The following is a 12,192-nucleotide window of genomic DNA, read 5'->3' as shown; positions in this document are numbered from 1 at the left end:
ACATTTTAGATATATGGATAACTTGTTAACGTGTCCAAGCCTTGTAGCCTGGGATATACTCATACTCATTACTAATACTTATACTGATAATAATGCTAAAAATGTATATATTAGTCTATGTATATAACAGTGCTGATCCGAAATCTATGATTAAAAAACTATGGCTATATGTAAAATCTATTGTTTAAATCTATAACTATGTGTGAAAACTATAATTGAAATCTATAACTGTGTGTAAAGTACGTTATGTGAAGCATAGGGTGCAACCCTTGCAGCCGGTGTCCATCAAGGTAGTTAGGTCTTCTTTACGAATACGGCTTATAAAGGGTTTAAGAACAAGTTTGTAGAAGAATCGAACAAAAATTGTTTTTTGCGGCAATTCTTCAAATACAGGGATTTCGCTCATCTTCTGCATGAAGGTAGTCCTTATTAAAACTAAAAACGTTATGTTGTTTTTTTCTTCAAATAGTTTTATTTTTCTGAGAAAAACGAAATTTTCGATTTGACATCTAGACTCGTCTAGACTCGATTGAGAGGGTACAAATTGGGTTGAAAATTGACCATTTTCAATCGATTCGTATGCCAAAACCATCACGCGCAGAAAAAATAAATACAACCGGTCTATTGCATGACTCTTCCTTGTCCAAATAAGCATAGTTTCAAGAGTTTTGGTTTAATCTAATTATTTTACGGTAAACAAAACCAGACTATTCTCACGCGAAATGAAAGTCGGTCGGTCAAAAGAATCGTCATTTTCACTATGTGCCTTATCTCAGAATTCCTTGAGATAAATATATTTCAACTGTAGAAGGATGACACTTTCAAAATATTTAAAGTTTTGTCTGGGTAAATGATTAAGCACTTGTCAAAAAATTATTCAAAATCGTACAAAAACGACACAAAGTCACGCAAGCTTTCGAATGCGTGACCAAAAGTATTACCACCGTATTTGTTCTTTAAATCGATTAAGTCGCAACACTAGCAATACCGAGGCATAAATCATAATAAATATATTCACCTTTGCTTGATTATGATATCCTGTCCCATGCAATACGTTTTTTTCCTGTCAGTTCTTCAATGGCTTTCCGAGTTTAACCAAATATGTATCGTCATGATTAACGAGCCCTTTTTGTGTTACTTGATTAAGCCATATTTCAGGTTATAGCCGGCAAAGTGTTTTCGATAAGCCACTTTGCAGCGCCTGTTGGCACCGTTATTATTCTTCCCTACCCCACCCCCTAAGTATAAAAACTGTCACGCTTGTCTCGAAAGTATGCAAATTATACTTCACTGCGAATAATACACGGTGCCAACGGGCGCTGCAAAGTGGCTTATTGAAAGCGCTTTGCTGGCTTTAACCTGAAATTTGGCTTAATCAAGTAACACAAAAAGGGCTCGTTATCATGACGATACATATTTGGTTAAACTCGTATCGGTGGTTGCTTCAAATTCACCAGTCGCAGACGGATTCGACAAGCGGCATGCGAACTGAACGGAAAGCCATTGAAGAACTGACAGGAAAAAAACGTATTGCATGGGACAGGATATCATAATCAAGCAAAGGTGAACATATTTATTATGATTTATGCCTTGGTATTGCTAGTGTTGCGACTAAATTGATTTAAAGAACAAATACGGTGGTAATACTTTTGGTCACGCATTCGAAAGCTTGCGTGATTTTGTGTCGTTTTTGTACGATTTTGAATAATTTTTTGACAAGTGCTTAATCATTTACCCAGACAAAACTTTAAATATTTTGAAAGTATCATCCTTCTACAGTTGAAATATATTTATCTCAAGAAATTCTGAGATAAGGCACATAGTGAAAATGACGATTCTTTTGACCGACCGACTTTCATTTCGCGTGAGAATAGTCTGGTTTTGTTTACCGTAAAATAATTAGATTAAACCAAAACTCTTGAAACTATGCTTATTTGACAAGGAAGAGTCATGCAATAGACCGGTTGTATTTATTTTTTTCTGCGCGTGATGGTTTTGACATACGAATCGATTGAAAATGGTCAATTTTCAACCCAATTTGTACCCTCTCAATCGAGTCTAGATGTCAAATCAAAAATTCGTTTTTCTCAGAAAAATAAAAATATTTGAAGAAAAAAACAACATAACGTTTTTAGTTTTAATAAGGACTACCTTCATGCAGAGGATAAGCGAACAATTTTTCATAGCATTACCGGTCGTTGTCGGATTCTTCTAGAAATCTCCTCTTAAGTGTCTTGGCTAATCCGTCAGCCTTAGACAAATTTCCCCATAGTTTGGGTCCTAAATAACGCAAAGAGTGCCTCCTATAAGTAACAGTGTTACATCTAGCTAGCGGTAGAAAAATCCGATTGTCTTAGGTTATAATGCGGAAATATGATCGCTTATTCACCTTGTCGTCACTTTGTCCAGGTTCCTTGTAAAAACTGCTATTATTATTGAACGTTATCTGCAACTTGTATTTGGTTACCCACTGGTCCCAGTCCCCTCGCCCTTGTGTAGCTACACCTGTTATTTTGGTGAACTCATAACCCACATCAATGTCCAGCCATTGCTCGTCATTGTTAATTGTAGATCCCCAGTTGTTTGGGTGGTTTAACCTGGCGTTTTTGCTGGGGAGGTAACTGATTGCAGTAGATGCATTAATTTGAGCGTCAGGTATTAGGCCACTTTCCATACCGAGGGCGTCTTGACAAGGATCTGTGAAATCGATACAAATACACGGTTATCTTTAAGTATTAGTTAAAGCTCCGTAATTTTATAAATGACGAACAACCAAAGTTCCCGCAAATCTTGACAAGAAGGCCAGCTGTTCAAAGATGCAGATAACGCAGATTGCATTTCAGTACATAACTGTCGACAAAAAACTACGCAACACTTGGATACTGATCTGTTCGATCGGTGGGTAGCATTTCCTGTCCTTTGAACAACACGGGGAGAATTAGTCCGCCATCAGGTACGCGCGTGAGTCCATGACAAAGTCAGGGTGGGAGAGGGTATATAAAATCCCATTTCCCAGCCCAAATTTTGCCCAAGTCCCATTTCCCAGCCTTTTTTGTCCCTTTTTTTCAAATCCCAGTCCCAGTTCTATCGTTTATTTATTTGAGATTCCCAGTCCCAGAGACCCAAATCTCATTTTCCCAGTGAAACTAAGCCCAAACCCCAGTTCCCACTTGCCTTTTCAGGCCCCTCGAGAAAGTTTTCTGTCATATACGAGAAAACAGATTTTTTTTTAGTAAACTCGACCAATTATTTTGCGAGGAAAGGTTTATAATTAGTGAACAAGCAAACGGCGGCCACACTGATCACCTATACCAACATTCCGACAACTTTTCCTATATAAACGTGCGGTAAAAAGGCAGGGGGAGGGAGGGTACCCTTCCACCAAGTCGAATCATATGTCATAATTCTATTCATGAAAACCCCGGTTACCTGACGGAGGGCCTGTGGCGCAGGTATAACCAGTGTATCCTGAAGGACAACTGCATGTGAACGTTCCTGATCCATAGTTGCTGACGCAGGTAGCACCATTCTCACACGGGCTGCTCAAACATGCATCTGTAGAAAAACAGGCCTACTCTGAGACCCAAAGTCGCCGTAACTTTGGGCGACTTAAGGCGACTTTAGGCGATTTTAGCTTATTTTGTCCAAACTTACGGGCGATTTAAGAGCGGAATTCTCTATCTTTTTAGAATTTTCGGACAAAAAGGTTAAAATCGAATTTTTTTTTTATTACGCCAAAAAGACCCTTTGGGTGAACTATTTTTGAAAATATTATGTAAAACTTCCAGCGAGTTTTATTTTTTTGAGAAAACGAGGAAAGTTTGTAATTCGAGCTCATGCTGTCTGAACGCCGAGGAAAACTAATTAATTGACAGCAATTTCGTGGCATTTTCGATGCGCTCGTTCTCAACTTCAGAAACTTGCCTTGAGTTCATTTTTACATGAGTATTTAACCAACCCTAGGTCTTCCTTTTAAACAGAAAATCTTCCTGAAATATGTAATTGTTGACACATTTTTACCGCGTTAAAAATTCTATCGATCGCAATTTGATTTACATACCGAATTTGACCTAACTTCAGAGGGCTAGAACACCAAGGGTATACGCTTCTATCGGTAAAACATGGGTTCTTTGGAAAGCCCTATTCTTCCTTCTTTTCATATCCAAAGCGTTAGTTTGGCCCGTAAAAAGTGAGTGCGCTAGCACGAAAAATATACAGGCATTTTTGACATGTTTCCGCCATAATTTCCATTCTGCAGTCAACCGGGTAATGTCGAACTAAATTGTTAAAACGAATTAAATTTGGTCTTATGCTTCGCCGTTATCAGTTTCAATGAGTTAAATTTTTTGCTACAAAACTACAATATCTCAATTTTTAACAGAAAGGAACAGTTTTAATAAAAATAAATAAATAAAGCAACAAACAAGACATGCTCACCTTCATTGTGCCGCCGTTAATTTATGCGAGGGAAGAGAATTGTCGCTGTATGTTGTTTTCATTTCCACTGAAGCGTTTCCTTCCACTTCTCAGTTTTTAAATATAAGAATACCCTTTTTACGCATATACATCTCAATTTAGACGACATTCCTGACATTTGGCAAGAAATCTTATCCACCAAAACGGCAAATTCCTGAAATTCGTGCTATGTGCTGTTTGACTATACTCGTCACGCAAGATAATTTATTGATATCATATTTCCAACACAAGTTGACGTGACGTAGGGACGGACCATTGAAATATCCGGTGGGGTGTTGACTTTTTCCAAAAAAAACTGTTTCAAGAAAAAAAGGGATGTGACATAGTGCATTGTTGAAAAAACAAATAATACAAAGAAAGAACCAAAACGACAAGTAGTTGTCATCTTTTAGCGGAGGAGTTTGGGGGTGGGAGAAGGTTTCGTATAAGAAATTTTGGATTTTGTGGGGTGAACAGGGGAAAAACGTTCTGATAAAGTGAGGGGAGATACATTCAACAGTCATAATCAAATCCCTCCCACTCAACACCATTCAAACTGAATGGTCCCAGGAGCCCCCAAATGTCGCTTAATACAGAAAACAACTGACCAGAGAAATGAATTTCAGTTATGATATTTATAATAGTTCTTGCGTATAAAATCTTACATGCGTTACGAAAAAGGCCTGTATCTTTAGGCAAAAACTGAACGTCATGCAATGCTTGTGCCCTGGAATATAATCCTGCAGACAAGTAGGCCCACTAACCCCCTTCCAGCTAATGGTAGGTCACAAACAGGTAAAACTCTGCGTCCGCGTGACCACAATGTACACTGGGGGCTATTTTTACTATAGTTAAGGCGTCATGAAAAGTGCGACTTAGCGGAAAATTATTAAATTAATCTATTTGCTATATGTGATAGATATAGACGTCCACTGTTCTTCTTACAGACCTGGCGAAATTTTGTCCGCCAAACAAGCCGTAGCCTGATCCCGCGGGCTTGATATAGCTTAAGGCAGTCGGTTTATAGTTCAGGTATTAGTTTTGGAGCAGCGCAAAAACATTCTCGTTAATCGCATTTTTTCGTGCTACTCCCAAAGTGTTCACCAGGGTTCTTGGTCAGCTGCAAGCAAAAGAAATTAGCAATGGTCGTCCGGTTTACGTTTGGCGGATAAAATTTCAGCCGCCGCATGGTTTAAATTACCGTATTTTCTCGATTAAACGCCGGACCTCGATTAAACGCCGGCCTCGTATAAAAGCCGGGTCAAAATTGCTTATTTTTTAATAAACGCCGGGGGCGTTCGTTCGTTGCTATGAATGGCACTAGTACGGTATGCTACTTTGGAATTTTCAATGAACGCTGGCGTAAAATAGCTAGGATGGACGTTGTACAACAAAATATAACCTTATTCACCTAGCCGTTTTCGCATTCCCGTCTTTCTTACTGACGCATTTTCGTTCTTGTTTTAGTGCTTACAGGCGTTGAAATCACGAGAAACTCTCAGTTCGAGGCGTTTATGAACTTAAAACTTTGTATCCATAACCTTTACTTCATGCTCTTTTGTGTAGTTAAAATACCGTTTATGTTACTTTTGTCATAAATCATGGTACTGCAAGTTGCAACATAAACGTGTTCAATCCGCAATAATGTACCTTTGGGAAACTGTAAAACTTAGATGGCCAGGAAAAGTTTTTCGGGGCAAAACGAAGAGCAAAATCGCCTTGCTTTGTAAAACTGCCCCTTGGTCTCGGAGATCGACAAAAACAAATCAATCTGAAAATTTGACAGAAATTTGCCTTCCGTTAATAAACGCTCGGTCCGGATTAAACCCCTACAAAAATAGGGAACATCATGATCTGACATACAAATACGAGGTGTAACCACCCTAAATTAATGTTTTTAATGTGTATGGATCTTTCCATAATATTCGGACAAAATTTCTTCAGACCTGTAAGAAGTATAGTTGACGTCTATAAGTGTCACACATAAATAGATCAAAATACACTGTTTTTAATAAACCACTGAATGCAATGGTCACACGACAAATCTCCAAGGCCCGGCCAAGACCTGTACGCATGCGCACAGCCTATTACCCGTGGAGTGGCAGCCATGGACAGCTGTTTCGTCCTTGTAAGGACTCATCAGCATGGCATAGCCAGGAAGGGTCTCACATAAGATCATAGACCCCGCCGTTTACTCCAGAGGCGAACCCGAAGGTTGCTTTAAACCCCAGCTCCATATGGAACCATATGGGAGCTGTGGCTGGGACTGTACAACAGTCTCGGCAATGCGTAAGGAGATGTGGATCTACTAAATTAATAGGGATGCATGTGTGACGACATAAAAATGTCAAAAATAAACCACTGAATGCAATGGTCACACGAGTTCGCCTCTGGAGTTCGCCTCTGGAGTAAACGGCGGGGTCTATGATCTTATGTGAGACCCTTCCTGGCTATGCCATGCTGATGAGTCAGCTGTCCATGGCTGCCACTCCACGGGTAATAGGCTGTGCGCATGCGTACAAGTCTTGGCCGGGCCGTGGAGATGTGTCGTGTGACCATTGCATTCAGTGGTTTATTTTTGACACTGTTTTTATTTATAAGAATCTAGTTGATAAGAATATCAAGGCTGAAATTTGCGAATTTTTAACAATATTTTAAGAATAAATCTGAGGCTGAGATTTTGAAAAGACTATAATTTTGTGTTGAAAATTTGTAAATAGAATAGAACGGACCGTCTCTAAACGGCAAAACCTTTTACTATCCAATAACACGATAAATCCCCCAGAACCGCTAGCAGCTCGCGCCTCCGGCGCTCACGTGCCCCTCCTCACTTATTTTACCTTTGCTACGGCACTGACATGATCAATAGATACCCATTGCGTACTAAACGGAAATGTTAAACGATATAAACGAGTATTAAAATGTTCATAAGAATATTTTCAATCTAAATTCAGCAGAAAATCTGAGTCGGAAAAACAACAGATTTATCTAATGGGCGTACAATTACCACCGCGACTAGAACCGATACAGAAGATTGCAACCGCAGACAGCTTTCTCGTTCTTATTGGGACTCAATGCGGTGTAGCAAATCTAAATGACACCAGCTCGAAGAGCCAACGCAAATATATTGCCCAATAACCCGTACACTGTAGCAAGTTCGGTACTTTGCTTTTCTAGGGCACAAGCATTGCAGCGACATTTGGGGGCTCCTGGGACCGTTGAGTTTGCCGATGGGGTTAAAGGGGAGGGATTTGATTATGCCTGTTATATATATTGTCCCTTTCTTTATCAGAACGTCTTCCCCTGTTCCCCTACAAAATCCAAATGTTTAATACGACCCCTCCACCCCCCCCCCCCCCCAAAAAAAAAAAAATTAAAAAATTAAACTCCTCCTTTAAAAGATGACAACTACTTCTCGTTTTGGTTCTTTCTTTACCTTATTTTTTTAAATATGCACTATGTCACATCTCTTTTTTTCTTGAAACAGTTTTTTCGGAAAAAGTCAACACCCTACCGGATATTTCAATGGTCCGTCCCTACGTCACGTCAACTTGTGTTGGAAATATGATATCAATAAATTCTCTTGCGTGACGAGTATAGTCAGACAGCACATAGCACGAATTTCAGGAATTTGCCGTTTTGGTGGATAAGATTCTAGCTAAATGTCAGGAATGTCGTCTAAATTGAGATGTATATGCGTAAAAAGGGTAATCTTATATTTAAAAACTGAGAAGTGGAAGGAAACGCTTCAGTGGAAATGAAAACAACATACAGCGACAATTCTCTTCCCTCGCATAAATTAACGGCGGCACAATGAAGGTGAGCATGTCTTGTTTGTTGCTTTATTTATTTATTTTTATTAAAACTGTTCCTTTCTGTTAAAAATTGAGATATTGTAGTTTTGTAGCAAAAAATTTAACTCATTGAAACTGATAACGGCGAAGCATAAGACCAAATTTAATTCGTTTTAACAATTTAGTTCGACATTACCCGGTTGACTGCAGAATGGAAATTATGGCGGAAACATGTCAAAAATGCCTGTATATTTTTCGTGCTAGCGCACTCACTTTTTACGGGCCAAACTAACGCTTTGGATATGATAAGAAGGAAGAATAGGGCTTTCCAAAGAACCCATGTTTTACCGATAGAAGCGTATACCCTTGGTGTTCTAGCCCTCTGAAGTTAGGTCAAATTCGGTATGTAAATTAAATTGCGATCGATAGAATTTTTAACGCGGTAAAAATGTGTCAACAATTACATATTTCAGGAAGATTTTCTGTTTAAAAGGAAGACCTAGGGTTGGTTAAATACTCATGTAAAAATGAACTCAAGGCAAGTTTCTGAAGTTGAGAACGAGCGCATCGAAAATGCCACGAAATTGCTGTCAATTAATTAGTTTTCCTCGGCGTTCAGACAGCATGAGCTCGAATTACAAACTTTCCTCGTTTTCTCAAAAAATAAAACTTGCTGGAAGTTTTACATAATATTTTCAAAAATAGTTCACCCAAAGGGTCTTTTTGGCATAATAAAAAAAAATTCGATTTTAACCTTTTTGTCCGAAAATTCTAAAAAGATAGAGAATTCCGCTCTTAAGGCGATTTTGGGCGACTTTAGGCGATTTTGAGCCACTTTGGGCAATTTTATGTGAACTTTTAGGCAATTTTAGGTGACCGACCTAAGTACAGTTGTGGTATACATGTACATGGGAATCATCATGGTACACCATAAAGTATTGTTACAGAAAATACCTATACTATCTATAAAACAACTTAGAGCGACTTAGGGCGACTTTTGGCGACTTTGGGCGATTTTGGGTCCCAGAGTAGGCCTAAAAACAGAGTGGTGGACTACACTCAGCAAACATCTAGGACTTGTATTCCCAAAGGGTACTTGTTGCTCTGAGGCACAAAACAAGGGAACCACCTTCCAGTGCCCGGACAGTAAGCAGGTTACACTCCGTGTTAAGCAATAGCTTGGCCTTGTGTTCACAAAGAGTACTTGTTGCTATGAAGCACAAAACTGGGTAAATACACCTCCCGCAGTGCCTTACAGGCAGTGAGCAAGTAACACTTCGTGTTAAGTAAAAGCCGGAACTTGTATTCACAAAGAGTACTTATTGCTATAAAGCACAAAACTAGGTAAAATCACATTCCAGTGCCTTTCAGACGGTATCCAAGTTGTTGGTTTTCTTTTTAAAAACATGTTTACAGTCAAAATACTCACCGCGTGCCGCCTAATATTTCGGAATAGTTTTGATTAACGGCGAACGGATTGCATTATTCGTTTCAAACATTCAAATTCAATTTGAATATTGTAAATCATCCAACTGTAAGACATGAACACGTGAACCTGTCAAAAATAAACCAATTTGACTGGTTAATTTTTGACAGGTTCACGAATTCACGTGTTTACGGTTGGATGATTTACAATATTTAAATTGAATTTGAATGTTTGAAACGAATAATGCAATCCATTCGCCGTCAATCAAAACTATTCCGGAATATTAGGGCCTGTTTATATGGAGGAGAGTTGTCCCTGGTAGGAGGGTTACCCTCTCCCGTGAGCCATCTTTTGCCGAGCGTTTAGATGAGAAAGTTGTCCCTGTTGACCGAGCCAAAACTTGGCCCTCTCGGTTCAAAAGACTGGCGAGAGTTGTTTTGAAACATCTATTATGGCTGCTTTTTCTAAAATCAGGAACGCTGAATCGTCGACCAAGACCATTTTTTGGACTAATTTAACACCGACTTCGATTTCAATTTATCCGGACTTTTGTTTTTGCTGATTTTAGCGTTTGGGCATGCTCCGTATTTGTCAACTTGTCCCTGGTAGGCGAGGCAAAAATAACCAAACTGTTTATATGGAAAAAAGTTGGCTCGCTCCCCAGGGTCACCCTCCCTTCAAAGCGAGTGACCCTCCACCCAGGGTCACCCTGCCCCCCGAGTCAACTTTGCAATTTCTCATATAAACAGTTCGCAGCTATTTATAAAGAAACGTATGAAAAGCTCTCTCACGCGGGATCGCTCGGTATAGAGGGTAACCCTCCTACCAGGGACAACTCTCCTCCATATAAACAAGCCCTTAGGCGGCAACAGCTGAGTAATTTGACTGTAATAAATGTTGCCTCGACAAAACGACAAAATCAGAAATAAAATCACAACCACAACATACAAAGTCACAGGTTTAGCGAGACGAAATCAATTTCAATACGTTCAGTCACATTGAGGGTCGAGGGGATGCAAAACTCACTCTTTCCATTGGGGCCAACCATTAAGTGCTTATTCAATTATTCAACGACTTAATATACACAAAATAGTTAATATATGTGACATACTTTAGATGCAATAGTTCTTGAACGATTTGTTAAAAAAATTTTCCACAGTATCTTTACATAATTATGATAAATGCGAGTCCAGCTATATATACTACTGAAAAAAAAAATTGAAAAAATGCTCTAAGAGCGATGGCGATATCCAGTGGTCGTATACAGCTTATTCGGGAAAAGTTGTCGAAAAAAAAGCACAAAAATGCACGCGACAAGACCGAAAGGTAGTATGGGTAGAAGTAAAAAGTAACTGCACGTGCTGAATACTAATAAGATGGCGACATGTTTTTTTCCTCTTCAGACATGTGGAAGCAAGGTACTTTTAGCCACGCTGAATTTTAGAAGAATTTTCAAAACTCAAAGACATGCGACAGAAAAAGTAAAGCTACAGAAAAAGGCCTTCTCAGAGGAAAAACAAAATCTCCACGTGCAAAAATACAAACTTGTACATTTTCTCTATGCCAATATGCAAAAATAAGTGAAAAACCAGACCACCTTTCGGTCTTTTCGTGTGGCTGCAGTTGTGTTCTTTTTTCCGAGAACCTTTCTTGAATAAGCTGCATGGGCTACCCCATATACGACAGCTCCCATGTGGCTTTGGTAGCTCAGTGGTAGAGCATTGCACCGGTAACGCAATTATCGTAGATTCGAATCCCGCTCAGAGCTTAATTTTTTTTTTTTTTTTTTTTTTTTTGGGGGGGGGGGGGGGGGCGGTACTTGCAGTAGTATGGGTGCCTTCGCATTTATCGCATATATTCAATTGCTACTACCAGATACGCATTTACTTATAGTACCTTTACAGCCATAGAGTTCTACCCTCATTGCTATGGAGCCATGCCATTCTCGTGGACGAAACATTACGCGTGTTGCCCTGATGGGTGGGTTTAGGTGATGACGGACAACAGTATCCCGGTCTGTATTTCCAGTAAATTTCTGTATTTGCAAGTAAGCGCATTGTTAGGTATCAGATAATTTATATTTATAGTCTGGGAGCAAATGTCATAATAAAAGGTCCCGTGGGAATTTTTTGATGAAAGCAAACCAATAGTCTAGAAATGTTATTTGGGACCTAGTAGACATGAAAAGTTTTGGTGGCAACTTTGCAACTTGCTCAGACGGGAATTATGGGGGTTCGAAATTGAGACACCTGAAGACCAGCATGGAAACGAGGCTGGAATATAAAATCCTTTATAACTCGCATGAAACTAGACCGTTACTCACCAAACTTGCCTACAATATGTCACTCTCTGCTCTCAATCGGTTTTTGCTGGATTTTTATTTAATTAGTGGTCACGTGACCTTGTAGCATGGAAACGAGGCTGAAATAGAAAATTCCTTATAACTCACGTGAATGTACACCGTTACTCACCAAACTTGCCTACAATATGTTATTCTCTGCTCTCAATCGGTTTTTG

General features: G+C 39.3%; 1 protein-coding gene across 1 annotated transcript in view; it reads right to left on the bottom strand.

Moving 5' to 3' along the window:
• The window catches only part of LOC144628874 (uncharacterized), a 58,066-nt gene that overhangs the window by 31,006 nt on the left and 14,868 nt on the right, over nt 1-12,192 (bottom strand). The window contains exons 9-11 of the mRNA XM_078486984.1: nt 11,572-11,710; nt 3,430-3,555; nt 2,390-2,697 (exon numbers count right to left, since the gene is read on the bottom strand). Of these exons, the coding sequence (XP_078343110.1) occupies nt 2,390-2,697; nt 3,430-3,555; nt 11,572-11,710 (573 nt within the window). The remainder of the gene's footprint in view (nt 1-2,389; nt 2,698-3,429; nt 3,556-11,571; nt 11,711-12,192) is intronic.

The sequence above is a fragment of the Oculina patagonica genome, chromosome 10, assembly GCF_052425735.1.
Source record: "Oculina patagonica isolate OP01 chromosome 10, crgOcupat, whole genome shotgun sequence".
Lineage (NCBI taxonomy): Eukaryota > Metazoa > Cnidaria > Anthozoa > Scleractinia > Oculinidae > Oculina > Oculina patagonica.
This window is presented reverse-complemented; position numbering and strand designations above follow the sequence as displayed.